Below are 27459 nucleotides of genomic sequence, written 5' to 3'. Positions count from 1 at the left end.
TCAGGTCCCAGTGGGGGACAGGAGTGCCACCATGCCTGGCTTGGGAAAATCCATTTCCAAAGCAATACCTGAAAAAAAGTAGACTGTATAGACTATATAAAGACCTCCTATAATAGAACAACAACAAAAATACAACTGAGCACAAGCAAAAAGAGATTTCATATGCAGGTGGCAAGAATAAAAACATGAATGAGGCAAAACCAAAGTGATAACAGAACATGGCCTCACGTACATCAGTGATGCTGAAATTAAAGAACAGAACAAAGTGGTGAAGACAGTGGCCCCGCGTTTGTCAGGACTAGAAGGGCAGGCAGGGTGAGCAGGGGGCTCACAAGCATAGAGAATTGAAACCGTTCTGTAGGTGATGGGCATACATACACCATGCATTTCTCAAAGCCCAGAGATTACACAACAACAAATGTGAACACATGATAGGACTGGGCTTCCTGCTGTAGAATATTACTTTAAAATGTGCTGCATTTGTTTATGCTGTGGAACATTTGTTATAATGATGCAAAGATGTGTTGCATTCATTAATGTTGCCTTTGTTTAACTCTGTGAAGCTGTGTTACTTTGCCTGTCTGAAACACCTGATTGGTCTAATAAAGAAATGAATGGCCAATAGAAAGGTAGGAGACAGGATAAGAGGGGCTGGTAGACAGAGAGACTAAATAGGATTAAAAGGGCTATTAGGAAGGAGAGAGACGAAGGAACAAGAAAAGAAGGAGGAGGTCTCCAGGGACCAGCTACACAGCAAACCATGGAGAAAGAAAGGTATACAGAAATAAAGATAAAAGCCAAGAGGCAAAAGGTGGGCTTTTATGGGATAATTTAAGAAAAGTTGTCTAGAAACAAACATAGCTAAGGCTGGGCATTCATAAACAAGAATAAGACTCTGTGTGTGCTTATTTGGGAGCTGGGTGGAGATCCTCCAAAGAGCCAAAAGAGTTAAGAGTACAAAAATGAACAACTAAAGCTTCCAAGGATAATGAGGTAGCAATGTGGCTTTGATTGTCATAAGAGACCCCTCTGATTCAAGCTACTGATGGTGGGAAGGCTATGTTTATATGGGGAATTGTATATAAGAACTCTGCATTGTCCACATAATTTTGTTATGAATCTAAAGCTACTAAAAAATATATAAGCAAGGTGTAGTGGGACCTGCCTATAATTCCAGCACTTGGGAGATGAAGGCAGGAGGATTACAGAGTAGAGGCCATCTCAGATTATATAGTGAGACTGTCTTAAATAATACAAAGTAATGATGATGATAATAACAACAGCAAACAAAAGCGGGCAAGGACTAATGGAAATGGATTCATTCATGTACGGCTGGTGGGGGTACAAACCGTCCTCTACCCCAGATTTTGAGTGAAAAGTTTTCATGATGACTTCAGTTTTACTTTAAGGCAGGATCAAGTATCCAAGACGACCAGAGAAAAAAAAGGAGGGAGCCAGTTTGGAAGACCACGTGAAGGAAGCCCAGAAAGGCCTCCCAGTGTCCTTCCCTGCTTTGGGACAGGACAGCACTGAAACAGCCGAGATGCTAGCCCAGGGTATGTCTTCTGCAGTGACCTTTGGTGATTGCTGTGAGATATGATATTTCATCCCCGAGTAGAAGGAACAATAACTTGGAAAGCTGTCTCTATTTTCTTCCTTTTACTGCCAGAGTTATGCACCTAGAGAGGCCTGAACTGCTGAGACAGGCAGGGAGGGAGAGAGATGACCAGTTTGATGTTTGCTGAAAATAATGATTTATTATCCATTCAGCTATTTACAGAGATGGTCGGTTTGGAATGCAGTGAAGGTCATACGGCTTGGGTGAAAAATTCTTCCATGGTGAAGAATCCTTTTCATCTCACTTGCTGGCTGTGTGGTTGAGTTAATATTCAAAAAGCATGTTGCTGAAAGGAGAAAATACAATTGATGACACAGTTTCCAATTATAAAAGCTGCCTCTTCCGTGGGTCACAATGCAACAGTCAGGCTTTCAAAGGAAGCCCCCATGGCAGTCTCCTGGCTCCCCTCCCAGCTGACATGCAGTGCCTGCTCTGACCCTGGGAAGAGCTTCTGGCCTTTGTGGATTGAGTGTCTCAGATGGAAAACATGGTGAGGGCTCATGCTGGCCTCAGAAGGGTGAGCATCCAGTTAAGATCTAACTGATCTGCAAGACCCGTTACCGCTAAACACACTGAAGAAACCCCAAGATGAAAGGAAGCGTAGAGGACTCCTCACACCTGACAGTGGATTTAGTGACTCAGAGCAGGGCTGTTGAGACATCATGGCAGAGTGTGTGTCCACACAGTCCCTGCCATGTCCCCTGTGACATCATGGTGGCACATGCGTCCACTCAGTGTCCTGCCATGTCCCTGATATGCTCATATTGTTACTCCTCTGTTGACTCTGCCTCGTCTCTTTGTTTTATCCCGTTTCTTTCACTATTCCGACATGTGCTGACTCAGTCAGAGCCCTCACAGTCTCTCTTGCACCGCCCAGGTCTAGGGAGGGCTCTTGACAGTCACCTGCACCTGTACTGCTGGGTCCCACCTCACCACTCTCAGCCCGCCCTGCACCCATGTCTGGGGCATCCTTCCTAACAGTGGGGACCAGGCACAGAGGCAGAGCTGCAGACAGGGAGTCCAGCAGGATCCCACATTGGATGCTCTACTCCTGTTATTTAAAACGTTCAAAAGAAAATCAACTTGTATACATTTAATTTGCTGTTTTGGGTATTTTGAGGAGACAAGATCTCTATATAGTCCTGGCACTGCTCTGTAACCCAGATCCTCCTGCCTCTGCTTCCACTTGCAGACGTTAAAGCTGTGTGTGCCACCATGCCCAGCTCATGCATTTTTAAAAAGTGTGCTAAGTTGCTGGAGCATGACATTAAACACCTTCCTCAAGTTTAAGATATTGAATAATACTAAATGGATATAGAACCAATTACTTTCAATATCACTGAACGTCTTCCAACTGATTTTGCAAAAATAAGAGATGGAATCATGGTTAAATAGTGATACACATTGAAAGAGAGGTGTACACATAGTGTCTTCATACTAGACTCTCACTGGACTCTTCACACAAGGTCTTAAGCATGTAGCTCTGCTAAAGAAAACACACTCTTGCTTTAGCTCATCCCGATGATTGTATTCTGAGCTCTTTTTTCCATTTGTCCCACTAGCCATCTTCTAAATCCTTCGGTCTGAATAAAACGGAGCTCCATGACTCGGGTTCTTACTCCAGTGTTCAGTGTGACACCTTGTGCTTTGAGCTCTGTTGTAAGGCCGGGTGTTGCTCTGTGCACCCTGCTCTCTATCTCTGTGCTCTCTGGAGAATTCCTGGCACATGCTCAACCCTGCCAGCTTTCATTCAAGCACTGTCCTCCCTCAAAGGCCATCACCCAGGCAGTTTTGTGTCACTCCTTATGTCTGTCCTCATGTGCTGGCCATTCATGTGGTCAGTACAAGGGCCTGGTCCATTTCCTTCAAGGTGAATGTGTGGAGGGGTCTGTCACAGTCCCCAGGGTCCTTGGAGGACAGCTGAAGCACAAAGCCCAGCCTCACCCCTACCCAGTGTGGCTGCCCTAATTCTATCCCAGCTGCTCCCCAAAACACTCCTCAGTAAACTGCCTGCACCCAACTATGCACTCAGAACATATGGACTAGGAACCTGTGTTTGGATCTGGAGATTTCAAACATCTGGGGTCATTTAGAAGTTTCATCTGAGGCAAACTTAAAACCTTTCACATGAAAAAAAAAAATTGTGTTGGAGACAGTTACTCCAGAAGAAGGCAGATTTCACTGGAACCTGTATTAAGAGAAACAGTTCCCCAAACACACGTTCGCCCACCTCCTGAGTCCAGCCATCTGAAGACCCTAAGAATAAAGACACTGATAAGCCATGTCCCCCTTGTTAGGGAGGTAGAGACTTACAGGGAAAGTCATCTGTGTGGGTCAGTTGTGTGGTTCACCCCAGAAAAGTATAAACAACCAGGTATAACTCCCGGAGTATAATGAGGCCCCTCTAAGAAGGCTCTGCAGACCGCAGGTTCACAGTGGTGAATACAGGAGTGCAAACAGTCTCCTGTCAGCTAACTTTGTAAGACACACAATATTAAAAATGAAGAAGACTGTAAACATGCCAAGCTCTTCTACATGGAGGGTTTGAATAATAGCCATTACACTTGACTTACATTTCTTAGGTTCGCGGCTGCGCTATTTGAGCTCATCTTCTTGCGGTATTTCCTCCGGGTGCAGTAGACACTGACAAGAGTGATGATCAGCATCACGACAAACACGGCGACAGTGGAAGAAACAGCGATGACAACGGTGTCCTGGGTGGACCCTCTCTTCTCACACCATCTTCCCATGTACCACCAGTCTTCTCCTGCAGGACACCTACACGAAGAGATATGGTGACATTTATGGTATCGTCTGGGTGACATTTAACTGTGAACATCTTCATAGTTAAAGGGTCCTTGCATATTTGAACACAGATAGTCACTGACGTAGGTAACTATTTGACCCTAGACTACCTGAACCAATGAAGATAGGACCAGGTGAGGATTATAACTAATCCGATACTGAGTTAGGAGCTGGGGGAGCAGGGAGAAAGCCACCTGAGAGGATCTGGTCCACTATCATGAGCTCTACACCTTGGCTAAGGACTCAGCACTTTAGTGTGTTGATCTAGAAAATGGGGACCTGAGAACCTGCAGAGTCGAGGGACAGGACTGCTGTGAGGATTAAGACATGTAGTAATATAATAAGATATGTCATATAATAAGACACGTAATATAATAAGACAAACAATATAATAAGACATGTAGTAAAATACAATATGTAATTCTGTCATTTAAACTCTAATGCACTATGTCCTCACAAATAATTGTTATAGTGGCTGCCAGAGACCCAAATGGAATTCAAAAGAGTAACTGTTCTGGACATTTCTATGTCAGCTTGATGTCATCTGAAAGGAGGGAAGCTCAATTAAGAAAATGCCTCCATAAGACTGAGCTGCAGTCAGCCTGTAGTGCATTTTCTTTATTGGTGATTGATTTTGGAGGACCTGGCCCATTGTGTGTGGTGGCACCCCTTGGCTGGTGGTGCTGCGTTCTATAAGAAAGCAGACTGGGCAAGCCATGAGTAGTACCCTTCCATAGCCTCTTCATCTGCCTCAGCTTCCAGCTTCCTGCATTGTTTAAGTTCCTGTCCTAACTTCCTTCAATGCTGGACTACAATGTGGAAGTTTAAGTCAAATAAATCCTGCTTTTGGTCACAATGTTTTATCACAGCAATAGAGTCCCTAAGACATTTTCTCATCCATGCGCATTGTCAGCATCAGTTCCAGCAGGACAAGAACCTATCTAGTGAGAGAGAGAGACAGTGAACCTGCCAAGGGAGCCCTCACCTGCACTCGGCTCTACCGTCATGGACAGTGCAGATTCCGCCATTCTGACACTCAACCTCTGAGCAGGCGTTGTGGACGTTCGAGGTGGGGACTGGGTTTGGGATGATCAAGGTGGGGACTGGGATGGTCGATGTAGAGTTGAGGTGAGATATATCTGCAGAGGGAAGGAGAGAGCTTGGTGGAAATCAGCTTTTGTGTTACTTGTCATTGGACAGAGATAATACTCAGAGTTCGGGCTTGTGACCAAAGTTTGTGATCTTGGTGCCTGATCCCCAGCGTTCCTGTGCAGTCAGATGAGAATCAGGCAAGGATGGAGAGTGGCTTTTGGTGGCAGACTTGAAGTCAATCTCCAGACCCCATGGTTAAGGAAAAGCCATATGAGGTCTCAGCATTGGAGAACCAGGGAGAGAGGCGGCTAACAGGGCTAGTGATCAGCCAGCCAGCCTACCAGGTTAAAGTGAGAGACTGTCTCAAAAAACATGGTAGGTGGTGCCAAAGCAGACAGAGTTGTCCACTCATTTACACACACACACACACACACACACACGCACTCACACGTATACACACACATATGCACACGATGACACACTCATACTCAAATACACCAAGTCAGGGTGCTAGGTGACAATACCCATGCTTGACCGGCACTTGGAGATCTGAGACCAACCCCCATTTAGTGCCTGTCCAGAGCGGTGTGTATGCTGTATGAGGAAATACTATAACAGATTTCCAGCCTGGAGATTTCAACTGTTATTCCATAATACAGTAAATAAATGTTTAACTCTGAAACCCTTGATGTTTCAAATTAAGCTATTTTCATATTTCTAATCATTCATACAAAAAAGTTTCCATTTGTGTCCAGTTCCTCCCACATCCTGTAACAAATCTAAAAACAAAACCCAGAAGAACACAGCAGACAACCAATGGCTACAACAAGGAGCAAGCTCCCATCAAATTACTGCTTTTTCTATACCTTCAACAGTCAGTAGGATGTAAACATCATCTCCTTTGATGAACTCCCTGCTCTTCAGCCTCTCGTAGGTTATGAAGGCACTGGTTCCATAGCCTCTGGTTCTGTAATACTGAGTTCCATTAGGGAAGAAAGCCACATTTCCCACCTTGGAAGGCCTGTCCCAAAAATAGCTTTCATTACCTAAAAAAACAATTTATATGAATAGGCTGTGTTTAGCATCATCATAGTTTTCAGTGATAGAACAGCCTTCTGAGCTGCAATTGGTCCTTTAAACTGAGTTAAGGCAGTGAGTAGCTGAGGGTTTACTATATAAGCAAAGAACAATTTATCTCACAAACTGATCTTAATGGTATTTAGTGACATCCGGAGGAACGTGTTGGAAAGAATGAAGTATTCTGCATGTTTAAACCCTCCAGTTTCTGTTATGGCTTTTTGACTATCAGATTCAGTCACTATATTTCCTATTTCATTTTGATCCATCCTTGCGATTTATAAAATTCCTTTGATGATATTCAGTTTCCCATAATTCTGTGTTTCCCTCTAGTCAGTTTGCAGGGACAAAAGATTCGTGAAATTCCAAGTGTGATCATGGCTCCCTGGGCGATGACTCTTTTTGAGACTTGGAATGTAGCCACCATGAGTGACAACCCTCTACGGTGCATTAATAAGATGTCACCGCCCACTTCCAAGCTGTTGCCACCAGTGTCCTAGCATCTCCATTCTGACTGAAGACCCTCTTCTCAAGAGCTGATTGGGTCCCACAATGCCAGCAGTGTGACCAAGGCAGCATGGGCGAATGAAACTCAATGTCAGAGGAGCTCTCCCTCCCCAAGCCTTCCATATTGACCTCTCCTAATTCTCCTAACGATTCTATGGGGCTATTGTTCCTGCCTTGGTTTAACAGCCAAGCACCCTGGGACTTCAGGATCACAGAGCTAATCGGATTAGCTAATCTTGAATTAGACCCAAGCATGCCAGCCTCTAACACCAACAGTCCTTAGCCAATACCTAGAATGCAGAGATGACTAAATCCCAGTGTCACAGTCTTTGCTAATATTCCTAACAGCCTCTGCCTGGGGACTGTCTTCCATAATTGAATCCTTTCTCTAAAGCTGAAAATCTTTACTTCGAGGATGAACTTCCATAACTAACCAACGGTGCAATCTCTCATTCCCAAATGACCATCCCTCCTTGAACAATGATCAAGTCCCTAGCCATGAGGAAAATAAGAAGCTACAAACCATTGGTCATCGTTGGGTTTGTAGTTATACTCCGTTGGTTGGACATACGCTGCCGGATGTCAGGATTTTGATCCAAGAGTGTCATTGTGGCTTGTTGCCAGGGACACGGCCACTGTAATTGATCGTCATTGGCACCAGAGATCAGGTAGAAATAAATCCCCACATTAGTCAAGGAATTCAGATCCAGGTAAACCTGATAGGCATAGCCTTTAGGAGAATAATATGGAGGACTGTACACATCGGTATTCTGGCTGTCAAGAAGTTGTGTGAAATTCTGTATACGCCAGATATGGTGAGGACAGCTGGTTTCTGAGAGATTGATGTCATCAATAGACAGACCGCCCGATGATGATCCAGGGCCTCTGAGTCCTCCAAATACCACTCGGAATTTTTCAGTCACTTGCAATGTTACATAGTAAAGTTGCCAGCTCCCAGTGGGTATATCTGCAGAAAGAGTCACTGTTTCAAGGGTGATGAAGGATTATGAATTCTTTCCTGATATAGTCAATATTAGAATTCTATACTTCAAAGGGAAATAATAGTTGGTGAGCCAAAGATACTTATGGATTTGGTGAATGGCTTCTCAATTCTTTATCCCAAGGCATTGCTGCAGTTGGACTGTCCACTGGGTATTTAATGTTTACATATCTGCTCTCAGATAGCTCACTCTTTCTCAGACATGGGTAAGCAACCAATCTCTGAGAGCTACATTCTGCTTACCAGTTACCTAGTATTCTGTCTTAGTTAATAACCGAGCAATATTAACATCTGTGATTTGCTGGTACTCTCATAAAAATTTCTTTATGAATGTGTAACAAAACTGGAATACTTAAATTTCAGTGGAATTTAAGCAGAGTTAAACAGGAATCTACAAGCCCAGGAAGCCACATCCCATTCATTCCCGGTGATTTGACATTACATGTGCTTACCCAACCGTGGCAACAGCCCTTTGCTGCCATCTACTTCCTTCCTGTCTTGCACATTTAGCTCACTGCATGGGGAGATTTTTAGCTCATTTAAGCTGGAAATGAGAGGTTAGTCTCTCTTCCAGTCATAGGATACCTTTGGTAAGAGGGAAGCTGGGAAGGGAAAGTCAAACTACCATCTACCCCTACTGCAGAGAAACGGCGGGCAGAAGCACTTCAGGAGCCCCCGTGACAACAGGGCAGAAAGTCATGCAAACTGTCAGTTCATGCTGGAGGGAAGCTCGACTATATCAGCACTCAGTGACAATTGAAACTGTCTGGAAATAAACTGTAAACATTCAGATTACAGAAAATGCTCCTGCCCATGGATAGATTACAGACTGAGCAAAAGCTTCCATCTACATTTGAAGGTTTGGCTTCAGTGTGGTCCTTCCTTCCCACGAGGCCCAGAAGGACTCACAAGCAGTCTTGGGTGACTGTCTTCATTCATAGGCACAGGTTGTTCATCCTGGGAGGATCTGCATCCCAAACATGGCCAATGACATGTGTGTGTGTTATATATTTTAATACTTTAATATTTGCATTAATATACCTATTAACACATAATTCATACTTAGAAAATTAAGATGTATCATTTCAATATCTATCTTGCATAATTACATGTAAAATATGTGTGCAATGCATGCGTATTTTCTCTGAGATTTAAAACCTCACCGTACTTGGGCGGCAACAAACACAACCAGCCCCTGTCTTTCAGAGGCTTTCGTGAATGGGAGGGGGCTGTGACATATAGTGCAGAGTTGACTCACTTCATAGTGTGTTTGCTTTTGTCCATTAAATTAAGGGGTCAGTGTGTACAAGAAGAAAGAGTAGTCTATTCGCTGTTGGTCATTAACCACGAGTGTCAACTTGGTGGGATTGAGAACCACCATGGAGACCACTCGGGTGCGTATCGGTGAGAGATTAGGTCGATTGAAACGGAAAGATTATCCTAAATGTGGGTGGCACCATTGCTCGGGCTGGAGTCCTTGACTGCAGCAAGAGAAGAAAATGAGATGACCGCATTACCATTGCTCTCTGTACTCTTGGTGACAGATGCAGTGCGGCCTGCTGCCTCACACTCTTGCCATGAGGGATTGTGGTCTAGAATGAACCCTCCGTGCCTTGATTTTGTCAGGTATTATGTCCTAATACTTAAGCTCACTAAAACAGCGGCCCACATCCCAGCCTTGCCCATCCACTTTACTATGTGGTCAGTTGGTCCACCTCTGCAATACATGGTTATCTGAAATGTGGACAGCTCCTCCCCACAGAGAGAGCGCCCACAGGGATGCTGACTTCATCTCATAGCAGATGCCTTCACTGGGATTCATGTTTTTAAGCTGCAAGTTAGGTAGAGTCCTCTCTCCACTTGTGTAGCCCTTAGGTAAGACTGGATCACAGTAAGAGAAAATGAGATGTCCCAACAGTGCTTATTTAGGGACAAGCCCAGGCCTCCCTGAGGCCAGTCCTGCTTTGATCCATTCCATAGTTTAGTTTCTTTTAGCCATCAACCCTCCCCATGTCACCCAGAGTTCACAGTGTATTTTTATTACTGAATAATAAAACTGAAGGCCACAGTTCCAGAGACCAGCTATGTTTTCTACGTATCACAAAGGAACCTCATTTTATTTTCCTTATCAAATAAGACAGACAAGTTCTATTGAAAGTCGGTGTTTTCAACCCTTGCTCTGCCACAAGTAGCCACAGTAATTGAAGAGGTCTCACCTGCATCCAAACTGTGAGACTGTGGATACTGTACCTTGTATTTCTCTCTGCAGGGTTAAAACCCCGTCTGGGTGGCCTGCAATGTACTCTCGGGTGTAGATTGTCAGTTGGTCCCTTTCACTTCCACTGTTGTACAGGTAAAATTCCAAGCACTGAAACCCTCTCTTGGGGTACAGCATTCTGCTCTCCAGCATTGCTCTGTCCCCCACATTTGCAGAGCTGGTGTCGAAATGCATGAAGAAGCCGGAATCTGTTGTGGGCACAGAAGCACAATGAAGACAGCAGAGCTCTGAGCTAAGGCTGCTTTCTTTAGTGTTTGCTGAGTTCCCACCATGCATGGATGCTATAGCCTGGTTTGCCCCAGAGTTCACGCATGGGGAATAACTTTCAAACTATGTTGAGGACATTTGGAAGTGGGATCTTTGGAGGTGACAGAATAACATGAAGTCATGGGTGTGCGCAGTTGTGGCTTTTGCAGAGAGACCTGAGCCAGCAGAATGTTCTGTTTGATCATGTGGTGACCCTTGCTCTGGGATGCAGCAGAATGTCCCTCTTCAGCTGACAAGCAGACACCAGGTACCCTGCTCTTAAATTATCCCATGTACATAGCCATAAGAAAGTGATATTTTAAAATAAAGCACCCAGTCTCGGGTACTCAGGTATAGCAAGAGGAAACAAACGGAACATGACGTTGTACTGGGCATTATGATGCAGTTCTATAAGCAGGGACTTTGCAAATGAGACATAGTTAGACACCCTTTCTCTTGCTACAGCTTCCAAAAACAGGAAGAATTTGGAAACACCTAGACTGGAGGTTCCTGTTGTCATTGTAGGTATTTTGGTACCCAGGACACACAATTACATCCAGCTAGGATTCTCTGTGGAGTGACACACAGCCCAGCGGTGCTCATTCGTCTCCTACATTGTGTGACGTGTGAGAGGAGACAACAGAGCCCCTGGAATAAAAGTGCATGCAGGAGGTGCATTGCGGTTCCGCTCCGCATATGCACTGTGTGAGACCTCACAGCAGCAAGCTGTGAGATGTAGAAGGAAGCCATTCTGAATGAGTAAGGCAGAGACACGGCATCCCATTACCGTGCACAAGTCTCATTCCTTCAGAGAAACTGCATGGGCTACCAATAACAATTCTGATAGAGGAGATGGAGAGATTGCTCAGTGGGTCAATGCACCTAATGTTCTTGTAACGTACCAGAGTTCCATTCCCAGAACCTGTGTCAGGCAGCTCACAACTGCTTGTAACTCCAGAGATTCTAACGCCTCTGGCATCTAAGCACACATGCACTCACATGTGCATAAAGGGCACCTGCAATGACATGTGTGTACTCCCGACCTCACCTCACACATATACTCACATGTGTATGTTCTTGGCCTCATACACATGATTTGGGAAAAATAAAAATGGATTATCTTAAAGCCAGTAATAATTCTGATAGAAATGAGAGATGAATCACCCATCTTTCAGCCTGAAGGAGAAGGCTGGAGCCACTGATCCTGAAATCCGTTACCTATGCACTGGCCCATATTGGAGTGATCGTTCTCTGGGCCCCCGGGGGCCTGGGAAACCCTTTGCCAGTCAGCATTGTCCCCTGAGCTTTGGATCATGCCACAGATATTTTCCAACTCAAAATCACAGGAGTCCATAAAACTCAGCGAAGAAGCTACAAAAGCAAAGAAGGAAACAGATGTGAGCATTTGTTCAACACAGTGACGGAAGCGGTCAAACTCCTGAGCTGGTCATAGAACTATGAGGAACATCACTGCAAAGGGAACATCTGGTTGACTGTGTGACCTGCTGGCTGGAAGACACTTCTCTGCCTGCAGAAGCCCAAAACAAACTTAGTTTGTGTGCGTGAATTCCCAGTCCACACCAACCCTTTCTTCTTGTCTATTTGTGGGAAACTGAGTAAATATTCCTCCTGTTAGTCAAACCTTAATGCCACAGCAAAGGTTATTTTGTCTCACTTATGGGACAACTGCACATTTCATTATGACTTAAAAGAGGCTTGAATCTAGAAATGGTCTGCACTGGAATTAGCAAACCCTTCGAAAGTCAGCATGGGGCTCATTTCTGCAAGGACTCCGGCTGCTTTAGTAAATCTCAAGGCAAACTCTGTAAGAAGGACAAGTGCTGGAAACGGCTAGTAGATTGGGACCCGCGTGATGTTCTGATTCTTTTAAATCAAACTTTTATGATCTCAGAGACCCCAAAGGTGTCCAGAACATCCCTTATCCAGCAAAGAGAGGTCATTTCAAGTACCCATCACTTACAGCAGTTGTACAGCTGGTTCAGCTTCAGCAGGTCATAGTCACTGAAGTCCATTCGTTGGCCAATCACATTTTCAAAATCCGAGATCTTTGTGACAATGGTGGGCTCTGTTCCATTCTGGAAAGCTGTTTTACTGTAGTGCATGACCGAGGTGTAGTCATAGGGTACATTCAAGGAGTCGGACACACTGTCACTGTACATGTTGAAATTGTGTTCTCTGCCTGGATATGTTTTAAAAACTTTAATTGTTTTATGTTCAATGAAATAATGCCGCTCTTACTTAACACTGTTAACGGAGAAATACAAAACATAATAGAGCAAACTTTGTGCACATTATGTCCTGAGTGTCACGTGTTCCAGAACACCCCTGTCTTTAGACCCGCTATCGTGCACAACTGTGATAGCAACAGTCAAACTAACAACTTAACACTTCCAGTTCAGCCCAAAGTCTAAGGTTCAAACGCCTGGGGATGGAAAGGAAGATTCTGCGAAGCAGTGTGGAAACATTCAGAGTCACCGGCCAGCAATGCTGATGGTTTTAAAGTGCTCACAGCAAACCAGGTAAAAGCAGGACTTTAGAGAGTATACTAAAATAGGACCCTACATTGATAACATGGCCAAGAGTCATTAGAAAAGATGGACATCATTGAGGACTCAAAGGTTACTGATTCTTGCACATGCATATAGTGAATTATACATTATAAAACTGTAAATAAGTTAGTGTCTTAGCAACAAAGTATCTTATCCCCCAAAACATGATTGAAGAGGTGACAAGCATGCTGACTGAGTTTATTTTAAATGAAGCAATAAATGTTCTATTTTATTAATATTCACATAGCAAAATGTCATCTTGTTGCCATAAATGTATAAATTATAATGGTAAATTTAAATGTTATTTTTTGAACCATCATTAGCTCCAAAGACAATCATTTTAAAACATTTCCCTGAGTGTATTTAGAGAAGACACCAGGCTGCTTTGCATCCTGTTATTGGACAACTGATTGCAATTTGATATCAGATGAATTTGTAGACATAGTCAAGTATCTCTGGTATCAAAGCACAGACACCCATTGCCAGGCTGGTCCTGATGCAAACATCCTCAGAGAGTTGACCTATAGCTAAGTATATAAGAGAAACATACCTGATAGAATCCTGTCCCAAACTATAGTGACATAGTCATCTCGGTCAGAACGAGACTGCTCATGCCAGAATCCCAGGGCATGGAGGAACTCGTGTTGAACCGTTGCTATTCTGTCACAGTTTTCCCCGATGGACAGCTCCTGCTTCCCAACATGCCTGTTCCCCACTGAAGACCAGCACCTGACGGAGAGTGTGCAGACCAGGGACAGGCTATTTGCATGAGGAGCACAAGGTCACAAGACATAGGTGCGTATGTCCTCTTACTGAGTGTGGACATGGAATTGCTCTCAGCCGTGCTCATCCTGGGAATTGCAACCCTTTCTAAACGGGCATTGCTATGCCCTTCACCATGAGTTGTTTCATTTCCTAATTTCATTGTTTATCTCTATGAGTGTCTGTCTGGGTATACGTATGTGGTTGGATACCCCAGAAGTCATAAGAGGGAGCTGAACCCCTGGAACTGGAATCACGAATGTGTGTGAGCCAGCTAACACGGATGTTGGGAACAGAGTGCAGTTCCCTACAAGAGCATCTAGGGTCTTAACCACTGAGTTATCTCATCAGTTAACAGATAGCAGTTCTATAGGAACAACAATCGCTCAGAATCACTGTGTTCAGGTCAATGACACTGCCACCTATCAAACAGTAAGACTTACTCAGCTAAAATGAACTCACACACTATGTACAGTACATTTCACTAGCAGGGAGAATGAAGAATATTCAGTTGTCAATGAGATGAAGCTCACAGGGCTATTGGATAAATGGCATCCATTCATACTTACTATTTGTTGACTTTGGTAGTCTGGTTATATGTAAAAAAACATTTTCAATTTTCTCACATATTTTGTTACTGTATGTTCATGTGTGTACACATGTTTGTGCAGGTGTGTATGCGTGTGGAGACCAGAAGCACGTCTTCCTCAGTTGCCCTCCACTTTACATTTTGAAACAGGGTCTCTCACAGAGCCTGAAGCTCAGCAATTTGGTTTGGCTGGCCAGTGATGTGCAGGGATCTGACCCTATCGCCCTAAATGAAAAGCTTTCTCACCCAGTTTTTTCTCTAAAGGTGCCTGGGCTGGGTTTTGTGTTTATGCAGCAAGGACTTCAGCTATTGAGCCATCTCTCCAGCACCAGGTTGGCTGCCCTTTTCTTCCTTCCTTCCTTCCTTGCCTTTCTCCCTTTTCTTCTCCTCCACCTTGTTCCTTCCTACGCTTTGCTTTTCATAGTACTGTGGCCCTAACCCAGGGACACAAACATATAAGGCAGTTCCTATAATACTGTGAAAACATTATTTTATAGCCAGGAAAACCAGGTCTAAAAGTCACACTCTGCCCAGATAGCAAAGGAAGTTGTGTTCCAGACCTTGAACCACTGTTGTGGCATAATGCCCTGGGGAATAAGTCTCCTCGGAGCCTTATCAGATAACCCTCGAACTTACCCACTGCCCTTGAACACTGATATGTAGTTAGCTTCTCCAGACCAGGGCTTGAAGTCGATGCACGTTTTAAGGCGGTAGCGCTCGAAGGCGTTGAGGATAACTCCTTTAGCGTTCATATCTGATGGAAGACAAAAGTGTGCACTGAGTTCTCTGTTTCAAACCTAACACATCCTTAAAGTAAGGCAGGATGCCATGGCCACTGCATGACTGCCTTAGAGCGGGCTGGAAATGGGGCCTGATAGTAAAGCTTTGAGAGGAGAATTTCATCCTTCTGTGAACCAAGCAGAACATGTGTGACAGCATCACAAACTGCAGAGACCTCGACCAGGGTAAACTGTCCATTTACCGTGTGTCTTTACTACCACAGGCCTTGGCTAAGTGTGGGTCATTTGTAGAATGCTTGACCTGGCTCATGTAGGAAATTCTTCTCATCTCAAAAATAAAGGAAGTTCCTGAAAAATCCCAGGATCTCAACAAACAGTGGAACAGTTCATGAGACCTATGTGTGACTAGGTCCTCTGAGTTTACGTGCACACTGTGGTACATGCACATTCACACCATCAATGAATAATGCCATTTAAAAATATAACAGAAAATGCAATAGTTTAAATGAAAGAAACAGAAAAATCTAGAACATCATAATTACAATTATATGAAAATGTGTTTATTTGAATTGGAGAATCTATGCTGAATTCTTAACCTATCATGTTTGCAAAACAGTTGTTCCCTAGGCTGAGCTGCATCCTTGGCCATCCCCACACTCAGTACCCTCTTCTTGGTCCCTCACAAAGAGCCAGGTGTCTGTGGAGAGCCCTGATGTGTGTGATGTGCAAGGACTGTGTCCCAGACACTCTCTTTACCAAATGAGTTCCATCCCCAGTCCAAGAAACGCTTGATTCTTAAGGTGACATTATTTTTCATATTTCCCCCAAAGGGTGTTCTTCAAGCTGATGCTCATCAGAGGCACTGTTCACCAGTCCACAGAGAAACTCTACAGCTGAACCAGGCTGGTTTGTGTTCTCTGTGTCTCTCTGTCAACTCTGTCTGTCTGTCTACGTCTGCCTCTGTGTCTGTGTCTCTATTAGTGTATGTGTGTGTGTGTGTGTGTGTGTGTGTGTGTGTGTGTGCGTGTGTGTGTGTGTGTTTCTCTCTGTGTCTGTCTGTAGTATGATTAATAAAAACCCAGAGACAGATATTAGGCTTCAACCTGAAAGTCAGAAAAGGAAGGCATCCAGCCACTGGCTCTTAACTCGACCTCATCTGAAATGGCGATCCTGCTCCCAGGAATCTCAGAATGAGACTGTGTGTGAGCGCTGTCTCCTCCATTCTTGTATTCCCTTCTAGGGCTGGGATTAAAGGCATGCACCACTTGCCACCCGGTTTCTATGCAAACTAGTGTGGCTACTGGGATTAAAAATGTGTGTCAGAACTGCCTGGTCTCTATGGCTGACCAGTGGAACTGTTTTACTCTCTGATCTTCAGGCAAGCTTTATTTATTAAAATATAAATAAAGTGTCACTACATTTCCCCTTTTTTTCTAAAATGTCTAAAATAAAAAAGAAGGCTATCACTAATATTAGAAAAACTATGTACAATAAATACAGTGACTATAATATAAGCAGTCAATAAATACATCAACAATGTCTGTCCATTTGCATTTGACAAATTCAGAGAAAATACTCCATATCTATCCTATCTTGGTGAGTCCAAAGTCTTATACCTCACTTACTTTCTATCATAATTTGCATTCTGCATCAGGTGAACAAGGAAAACTATAACTGTCTAGTCTTCAACTCCCTCAGAGATCCCAAGAAGTAAATAATATTAACTGGGTAAGCAAGAAATGTGAGCAAGCGACTCCCAAAAAATGTGAGAAATGACAGAAACAGCTGCTTGCCTGGACCATAACTCAAAGTTTCTCTGCAACGTTGGAGCATGTATCTTCATCCTATAGGACTAGCATATTTGATAGACTTTCTGTGAAGCAGGATATTCTGAAGGGCTGTCCCTTCTTGTCTTGACAATATTTGGCAGTCATTTTCTTTTGTGTCCTGCTTATCCAATAAGGACAGCATACTGTCAGCAGTAAAGGCAAAAACAGCTAACTACTTTGCTTTTCTGACCTTCAGGTTGAACTCCAATATCTATCTCTGGCTTTTTATTAATTGTGCTACATCTGTCTGTCATCTCTCTGTGTTTGCCTCTCTCTGCCTGTCTTTGTGTCTCTGTCTCTTTATTTATCTCTGTCCCTCCATATCTTCTCTGTCTCTGTCTGGCTGTCTCTCTCTGTGTCCATCTCTTTCTCTCTCTGTTTCTCTCTGTGAGTCTTTATCTGTCTCTGTCTATCTCTCTCTTACTCTGGTCAGGTCTTGGGCTCAGGATCATCTGTTTTTTTCTCCAGAGGAGGGCTGGAACAACAGGTGTGCCTCACCACACCTAGCTCATAATTAAATTTCTTCTGTATAAAAAGATTTTTTTAAGTTTTGTATTAGATTCTTTTGACTATCCCCACCCTTTTCCTTTGTGTATGTGCATGCCTGTGTGTGTGCACATATGTGGGCTATGTGGCATGTGTGTGTGCATGTGAGTGCACTTGAATGAGTGCACAAGCACATGTGTGTACAGCATGTGGGTGGAGTCTGGAAATGAACTCAGAACTCATTCTCCACTGCTTCTCTACCTTGGTTATTAAGGGAAGGACTCTCAATCAAACTTAGAGCTTTCTGATATGACTAGTCTCCATAGCCACCTTGGTGTCCCTTATCCCCAAGGAAGATGGAATTACAGTCAGTTCCCACACACAGCCAGCATTCATGTGATTTCTGAAGTTATGAATTCCCATCCTCATGCTTGCCATCTCCTCAACCCTCTTCTGACCTTTTTTTTTTAAAAAAAAATTCTTTTATCTTTTTATAAAGAAAACAAACTATCTTTTCTCATTATACATACCAATCCAAGTTCCCATTCCCTCCCCGCCTCCCATTTCCTCCACTTACCTCCACTCCACCCCCCATCCACTCCTCAGAGAGGGTAAGGCACATTGCTTTGGGGAAGGTTCAAGGCCCTTCCTACTATATCTAGGCTGAGCAAGGTATACATCCAAAGAGAATAGGTTCCCAAAAAGCCAGTACAAGCAGCAATACCACTCTTGGGCATATTTCCAAAAGACATTCAATCATACTACAAGGACATTTGTTCAACTATGTTTATAGCAGCATTATTTGTAATAGCCAGAACCTGGAAACAACCTAGATACTCCTCAGCGGAAGAATGGATAAAGAAAATGTGGCACATTTACACATTAGAGTACTACTCAGTGGTTAAAAAAAAATGACAACTTGAATTTTGCATGCAAATTGATAGAACTAGAAAACACCATCCTGAATGAGGTAACCCAGGCACAAAAAGATGAATATGGTATGTACTCACTCATAAGTGAATACTAGCTATAAACAAAGGATATTGAGCCTGTAGTTCATGATCCTAGTGAACCTCTTCTGACCTTTTAATAATTTAATACTAAACTAGGAATTACTTATTTTCTGAAAAAATAGAAGATAGTGGACTCTTGTTAACCTCTGGACTTGGCAAAATAAAATCTTGGCAAAGCAATGCCATTTTCTGTAAATTTGTTTGATTGGTTATTTTGTGAGTTTTATTCGTATTTACACCCTGTGCTGGGGCTAGGGCTGCGGGGGTGGCTCAGTAGTTAAGCTCTTCTAGGGCTCCTCTGGAGGACTGAAATTTGGAGGACAAGCAATGGCTCCAAACAACTCCAAGAGATTTGAAGTCTCTTCTGACCTCTGCCAGCACTGCACACATGTGGTATTCACTCACCAGACATGCACACGTACACATAACTAGAAAGAGTAAAAATGAATCTTTTTTTAAAAAAAATCCTTGATGGTCAGGAAGTGACCAGTGGATTTCCATCTGCTAGCATACCTAAGGTCTGGATTCTACCATCAGGTCTGCAAGGAATAAATAAATACCTAAACATGCGGAACTGTTGCTTTAAAAGAAAGATTATTAGGACTGGAGAGATAGCTTATGGTCAAGAGCATGTGCTGCTCTTCCAGAGGACCCAACATAGGTTCCCAGTGCATGTCAGGGGGTTCACAGCTGACTGTAACTCCAGTTCCAGGGATCCAGCACTCTTCTCTGTCTTCCACAGAACTACACTCACACCACAGACACACAGGGGAAAGAGAGAGAGGAGGAAGGGCAGGGAATGGAAAAAGAGAGGGAGAGAGAGAGAAAGACAGAACATATGAATTTAAAATAACAGTAAAATCTAGAAAAAAACTTATTAAAACTAAGAATGCCTCCCTAATCTCTATATCCTTAGCATCCAACACAAAGTAAGTTAGCTCTCCATTAAGGTTGGTTAAATTGATGACATATTTGTTAAAACCCAACACATATTCCACATATTCAGGTTGAATTATTTAAGATCTTTTAATTTTACATTTTGCTTATTGTTTTTAAGTGAATGTACAGAGCCACACAGAGGAACAACAAAAGCCTTAACACCACAAAATGCCATTCTGGTAGACGTTAATCTATCATCTCAGGAACACACAGTAGCTGTGGATACTCCAAAGTGCATACTAACCCAAGCTATCATCTAGAACATACGGAATGGTATGTGGCCATCTGTAGTTGTCTCCAATGATGGAATTCTTCCCTTGTGGCTGTCAAAAATAAATGTGAAAAGGATCAGTTAGGTAAACTAGACAAAGCCAATCAATAATCAATCTGGAAATAAGTGGAGTTTACAGTTCTTCCTGGTAGCTCAAATCAATGGGGCATGAGTCTGGATTTTTAGCATAATTTAATGAAGTTTACAGGAAGAACAGTTTCTATAATTAACATGGAGCTAAAGAAGAAATGACACTCAAGAAAGGTTGCTGGAAAGTATTCTATGAATACTGTTAGATGTTTAGATATTAAATGCACATAAGAACAGGCTGTTGATACCTCCAGAGTTACGACTGCCTGGTGCCCTTTAAGAGGATCTAAGTTCAGTGCCCAGCACCCACATTTGCAGCTCACAGCTGCCTGTAACTCTAGAGGATTCAGTGGCCTCTTCTGCCAGCCATGAGCAACTGCATGCATGTGGTACACAACCTCATGCAGGCTCACACACACACAGGTGTGGACACACACACAGCCAGTGGTACACATAAACTTATGCAGGCTCCCACACACACATACACACACATACACAGAACATGCATGTGGTACACATGAACTCATGCAGGCACACACACATACACACAGGCACAGAGACAGCATGCATGTGGTACACAAAAACTTATGCAGACTCACACACATACAAATAAATCAGTAAATACACAAAAGAAAACTATAACTAAACCAAACATTAAAAATATGAATTTCAGGGAGGAAAAAAACAGGCATAAGATGAATGAAAATTTTTAAAGTTTTCTGAAGGAGGGCCTGGAGAGACAGCTCAGCTGTTAAGAGCACTTGCTGTTCTTGCAGAGGGCCCATTTTATTCCCAGAACCCATGTGGTAACTCAAAACCACCCATAAGCCCAGTTCCAGGTGATCCAATGACCTCTTATGGCTCCAATGGCCCCAGGAATACACATATTGCACAAAAACACATGCCATAAAAATACCCATACATGTAAGATAAAAATAGATAAATAAAAATCTTTGTAAAGCAATTCAAATTTTATAATAGAAAATTAATGATTTTTTATTATTGCATATACTCTGGCAATATATGTCATTCCAGATAACAGAAATGCCTAGGTAGTAAATGCAGCAAGGGCCTCAAACTTGAAAAGCAGGTCCTTTATCTACTGAGTCATCTCTGCCACAGCCACCCATTTAGAAGATAACTTTACTATGGGAAATGGGCTTCCAGGAGGAAAAGATAATGGAGAAGGAAATGCAATATTTGAAACAGAAGGACAAGTTTGAAGGCTATGAGAAATGTGCAAGGATCTCCTTATGTTGTCTTGTTGCTATTGTTAGAACTTCAAGCACTATGTTGAAGAATATGGAGAGAGTGGACAGCCTTGTCTTGTTCCTGATTTTAGTGGGATCACTTTGAGTTTCTCTCCATTTAATTTTATGTTAGCTGTCGGCTTGCTGTATATTGCTTTTTTATTATATTTAGATATGATCCTTGTATCCCTAATCTCTCTAAGACCTGTATCATGAAAGTGTGTTGAATTTTGTCAAAAGCTTTTTCAGCATCTAATGAAATAATCATATGTATTTTTTTTCTTTCAGTTTATATGATGGATTACATTGATAGATTTTTGTATGTTGAACCAGTTCTGCATCTCTGGGATGAAGCCTACCTGATCATGATGGATGATTTTTTTGATGTGTTCTTAGGTTCAGTTTGCCAGTATTTTAATGAGAATTTTTGCATCCATGTTCATGAGTGAGATTGGTCTGTGATTCTCTTTCTTGATTGAGTCCTTGTGTGGTTTTGGTATTAGGGTAACTGTAGCCTCATAAAAAAGAGTTTGGCAGTAAGCCTTCTATTTCTATGTGGAACACTTTGAGGATATAGGTATTACCTCTTCTTGAAAGTTCTCGTAGAATTCTGCACTAAAACAATCCAGCCCTGGGCTGTTTTTGGTAGGAAGGTTTTTGATGACAGCTTCTATTTCCTCATGACTTATAGTTCTATTTAAACTGCTCACCTGGTCTTGATTTAATTTTGGTATATGGTATCTATATAAAAAATTGTCCATTTCTTTTACATTTTCCAATTTTGTGGAGTACAGGTTTTTGTAGTAAGACCTAATGATTCTCTGGATTTCCTGAGTGTCTGTTGTTATGTCCCCCTTTTCATTTCTGATTTTGTTAATTTGGATGTTCTCTCTTTGCCTTTTGATTAGTTTGGATAAGGGTTTGTCAATCTTGTTGATTTTTTCAAAGAACCTATTAATTTGTCTATTGTAAAGTTTTATTTTATTTTATTATTTTAACAATATAATTTATATGTATAATATATTTTAAGAAATAATAAAATAATAATATGCTACTATTTTATGATAAAGAGACTAGAACTAATTACGAATTGAGTTTTATTTTACTTCAACTAGACTAAGCCAGTGAAGTTCTGTCTTTAAGTAAAAATTCTCCTTATTTCTGTAATCATTAAAATCAGAGCACAACATATGTGTTGACAGTGACCTTCACCACACAGAACCCTGAGCAATGGAAGATGAAGGTGTAGACATATGAGTCCTTTCAGAACAGCATCCCACAGAGCACCACCGCCACCAGTGGCAGCACCTTCAGAAAAAGAGTCTCAACAAGAAGCCTGTGCCCATCCATCCGCAGATACTCACAGCTGCCTTCCATGATTCACCATGCAAGCATCATTGCAACTCACCTCGAGTCTGATGTCTCCCTCAAAAAGGTCCAGTCCCAAACCTAAGAGAAGAATTCAGAGAATTCACATTATTACGTTGTGTTCCCATACCACATAATAGATGGAGCTTTAAAACTTCCAAGGGGACAGGGGCTCACAAGGCCCATGCCCAAGTATCTATAGGCAGGTTAATGGTCATGTAGTGTGGGAGAGACATTTTCTTCAGTGGTTTCGCCCCTGATAGGTTGCCCATGCTCTCGTAAATGACTGCGCACTCAGGCTTTTGTAAGCAATCCTAAGGACGCTCATCACTTCACAAGAGGAAGAACAAACTTGAGTGTAGAACTGGGACCGAGAAAAGGGTGGAGATTGGTGGGAGTCTGGGGAACGGAGGGAAGTAGAGAGGGTAATGGGATGAATATAAACAAATACTTTATATACATGTATGAAAATGACACAAGGAAAGCCATCATCGTATATAAGTAACCATGATAATAAAACAAACTAAGAGGGGCCCTGCAAGACAGTGCAGGCAGTAAAAGGCACCCGCCACCTCGCCTTGACGACCTGAGTTCAAGCCCTGGGAACCCAAATGGTGGGAGGAGAGGACCGGCTCCTACATGTTGTCCTCTGACCTCCACACATGTAGTATATGTCACACAGAAACACAGACACACACACACACACACACACACACACACACACACACAAATAATAAAAATATTTTAAATATGGTAGCAAAAAAGAATGAAGAAAAATCCACAAACCTTCATTGATATCGAATATGTCTCGCTCAATTCCCTCATCTATATCTTTGACTGAAATAAGAAAAAAACACATTGAATGTTATGTTCATGAGAGGAAAGAGGATCTCATTAATCAAACAATCAGAAGTAAACAAGTTGTTGCCTCAGATTCTAATTTAACTTGCATTGATTAAGTGAGGGGGACTCTCATTCCTTGAGACCCTCCTGTGAGCCAGACTGGGGACCAGATGGAGGACTTTGGATGCATACTCTGTCCTCTCCACATCCCTTGGGTGTCAGGTGACTGTAGGAGTAGCATTGCTCACTCCGTATGTCAGTAAGCATAGCGTGGAAGGTGGGAATGAGTGACTAACTAGGAAATGAGTGTCTAAAATCACTCAACCCGAAAGCCATTTTATTGGCCTTTCTTGCACTTCTCTTTTTCAGCTGGGCAGATGGGTCCTGGTGAACGGAAGAAGCCAGTGTTGACCAAAGTTCAGGTCACTGCTGCAGTCACGCTGTTGTCTGCTGCATTCCACCTGCCGCCTTCTCCTTGGGTTGGCACAGGCTGTGGTTCTGTCCTTGTCATTCACCCCATAACTGCCTTACCCTGCATTCTAGAGCAAATCTCCAGCAGACTCACCAAAGTTTTCTGGAGCTGGCTGTGAAAGAAACACACAAAAAGTTATTATTGTGATACCCAAACATAAATGACATTTTGTTACAAGTTTAGATCCCTTTTATAATCATCCTTAAGATTTCATTCATTCATTCATTCATTCATTCATTCATTCATATGGTGTCTGTGTGTGATGGACAGAGGAGAACCAGAGATAATCAGTTCTCTGTGTCCAGTTTGAGTTTCTAGGACTAAACTCACATCATCAAGCTTGGCGGCCAGGGCTGTGTCACCTGCTGAGCCATCTCACTGGCCCCAATTTTGTACTTATTTTGAACAGAGTCTCTCTTTTAGTTTGAACTGGAACTCACATTTCAGTCTAAGTCTAACCCTGAACTTGCTACAATCCTCCTGCCTCAGCTATCCAAGCACTGGGGTGACAAGCATGAGCCACAGTGGCTCTAACTCACAACCACACAGTTCTTTTTACTAATATGACATATTGTTTTCTTCCATATATGCCAGACAAGAAAGCTGGAGTTTACATGACATTTTGTCCATAAAGATATCCTTACTTCTTGTAGAAACTGAACCGTCCTGTTCAATGAGTTTAAAGGTACAGACAAAAAGTCAACTTCAAAGTTGGAAAGGACATAGTGCACAAGACTCCAGCCCTGGTACACACTCACTTTACACACGATGTCATGTAACACTCATGGAGCAGTGCTTAGGAGAGCTAAAAATTTATTTCCAAATAATAACAGAAACTTTCCTCATACCTCAGGAAAATCATGTTTACTTTCATGCCTCTCCCAGGACTCTACATTCAAAACGAATACCAAATATCTAAGCAAAGGACCGATGGGTAGATTTTGTGACTTTTTAAAAAATATATACACTTCTCTTTTTTCTTTTTGTTTGCTTGTTTTTGAAACAAAAAATATTGATTATGAAATTTCGCAGAGTGCCTTCAGGAGACAGCCTTCAGTAAAGTACTTGCCATACAGGTGAGAGGACTTGGATTTGACTACCAGAACTTATAAGAAGTCTCTCTGTGTAGCCCTAGCTGTCCTGTACACCAGGCTGGCCTCAAACTCAGAGATCTGACTTACTCTGCCTCCCAAGTGCAAGAATTAAAGGCTTGTGCCACTAGCACCTGGTTAAAATGCATATATTTTCAAATGGATAGGAAACAAATTACAGAGTTACATATGTAATATGTAAATAAAAATTGAAACCAACATCAGAAATTTATTTTGAGGTGGGTTATGCACAGGTGCACGTTTGGGGTTAGTGCTTATAGTGGCCAGAAATCGTCCACAAGTGTTATTCCTCAGGAGCCAACTGCCTTACTTCTGACACAGAGTCTCTCGCTGGGCCCATGGCTGATCAACTAGGCTAGGATGTCTCATCAACCGGCCTCCAGAAGCCTCACATCTTGGTCCCTTCAGCATTGGCATTAGAAGCACATGCCACCACAGCTGGCTTTTTATATGTGTTCTGGGAATCAAACTCAAGTCCTCTTGCCTGCAGTGGCAAGCAGCTTACTGAAGGCTGTCTCCCGAAGGCCCTCTGAGAAATTTCATAATTGATTATTCCTTTATCTTAACCTAGGAAGAAGTCAGCAGAACTGGAAGACAGTCTGTGTGAGTTATGCCTGGGTTCCCTAAGCAAAGTCAATTTAGTTTACCCTCCTGGGTCTCAAATGACACGTGTGATGTGGTCACCACATGATTTGGATGAGTGTTGTAAGCTATATTATGCCACACAAAAACATGCTGTAAAAATGTAATGTGTGTCACACAAATGCATCAATTGCATCCAAATTCAAACTAACAGCTGAAGTAAAGAATCCTCCAAAATGCTCGACAGGACATGGGGATGAACGGCTCAGATGGCTCCCGTCATGTCGACAGCAAACACCCTAGTTTTCTCACACAGGATCACACACACAGTCACAGATCATCCCAGCACACGTGCAGAGATTCCCGAGAAGCTACTGAGCCACAGTCAAACATGGTGAAACAGCACCTCACAGCTTAATTCTCCGTTCATAACTGTACACCATCAGCTCAGTATGATATATTTTAAGTCCAATTAAAGGGTTTCCTTGGCCATTAGAAATTCTGTCTAAGACCATGAACTAGCTTGGGGTACAAACTGCCCATCAGTGAGGGAAGATTAGTTTAGACCCACAAAGATGCAGAAGGGAATCTCCATATTAAACCTTGAAGTATGGACATTGCCTCTGACATTTCTCAGTCTTCCCCCATGTCCTTACTCTAGTGGCAATCAGTCTGCCACTCAGCAACAGCAATGGCTTTCAAAACTCACATTCTCTGTCTTAGCAAAAGAAACCTGTCACACAACAGAGAAACTGAAAGGAAAATACAGTTTTCTCTCACAATCTCCAGACCTCTCTGACAGAGGGACTTCTTACACCCAATGCCCTGCCAGCCCATATCCACCAGCAAGAAATGCTCATTTAAGATGAAAATTTTGAAATATATAAAAACAAAACTTGAGCAAATGATTATCGCTAAATGATTGATATCAACAGCCCCCCCCAACTTTTCTGATCGTTTTCTTACCAAGCCAGAAACCAGGAGAAATGTGGCACAAACCAGGAACCAAGGCCGATGCCAGGTATCCATACTGTGGCTTCCAACTAAATGTTGTAAACTATGACAGTCACCAGCAGAGCTGACTTTTAAAAGGTAAACATAATGACTTCTGGCCTTTGGTCTTTATGTTAATGGATCATCTCTTAATTAATCTTACTGCTGTAGTAACTTCCAACTCAGAAAGTAAAGTCCAGAGTCATGAACGCATCTCGTTTTTTCTTCTCTTTACTGTGCCAACAATGAATTGCTAAAACCTGTCACTAGAATATATTCTCTAATGTATACAGACTGTTCCCCAACAATGATGAATACCACTTGAGCAAACAGAAATATATGCATACACACACACACACGCACGCACATGCAAGGTCGGAGGTGTGGGTCAGTTGGTAGAATGCTTGTCTAGCATGCGTGTGGCACAGGGTTCATCCCCTACCCCACATACACCAGGTATGGTGGTGCACGCTTGTAATCTCAGCACTCAGTAGGTAAAGGCAGGAGGGTTTGAAGTTCAAGATCATCTTGGCTACATAGTGAGTTTGAGGCCAGCCTGGAATATAGCTAAATAAATATACCAAGTTTATTCTCTTGTTCAAATAATTATCATTTATGAAGCGTCTTCCATTAGATAGCCTATGTTGCTTTGATGTAGCCAGTTCTGTCCACTGACTCTTTTTTTTTCTTTTTTTTTTTTTTGGTTTTTCAAGACAGGGTTTCTCTGCAGCTTTTTTAGAGCCTGTCCTGGACCTAGCTCTTGTAGACCAGGCTGGCCTCGAACTCACAGAGATCTGCCTGCCTCTGCCTCCCGAGTGCTGGGATTAAAGGCGTGCGCCACCACCGCCCGGCTTGTTCACTGACTCTTATCTGTCATTGACCTAATAAACCTTTATTGGCAATCTATAACTTTGTAAAGTCTAGGAT

The 27459-nt window shown here is 42.6% G+C and overlaps 1 protein-coding gene across 1 annotated transcript; it reads right to left on the bottom strand.

Moving 5' to 3' along the window:
- LOC119815304 (meprin A subunit beta-like) lies at nucleotides 1-26568 on the bottom strand. The gene is made up of 16 exons (XM_042055158.1): nucleotides 26506-26568; nucleotides 23939-23957; nucleotides 23317-23367; nucleotides 22571-22611; nucleotides 19796-19874; nucleotides 15181-15298; nucleotides 13744-13922; nucleotides 12605-12823; nucleotides 11842-11994; nucleotides 10350-10565; nucleotides 7623-8066; nucleotides 6382-6561; nucleotides 5409-5562; nucleotides 4192-4396; nucleotides 2522-2663; nucleotides 1-107 (listed from the first exon to the last, which is right to left on the bottom strand). The coding sequence occupies exons 1-16, from the start codon at nucleotides 26566-26568 to the stop codon at nucleotides 1-3; spliced, it is 2370 nt and encodes a 789-aa protein (XP_041911092.1).
- Between the last annotated feature and the right edge of the window lie 891 nt (nucleotides 26569-27459).

This window comes from Arvicola amphibius, chromosome 5 (genome assembly GCF_903992535.2).
Source record: "Arvicola amphibius chromosome 5, mArvAmp1.2, whole genome shotgun sequence".
Taxonomy (NCBI): Eukaryota; Metazoa; Chordata; class Mammalia; order Rodentia; family Cricetidae; genus Arvicola; species Arvicola amphibius.
Note: the sequence above shows the minus strand (reverse complement) of the source record. Positions and strands in the feature narration are given on the sequence as shown.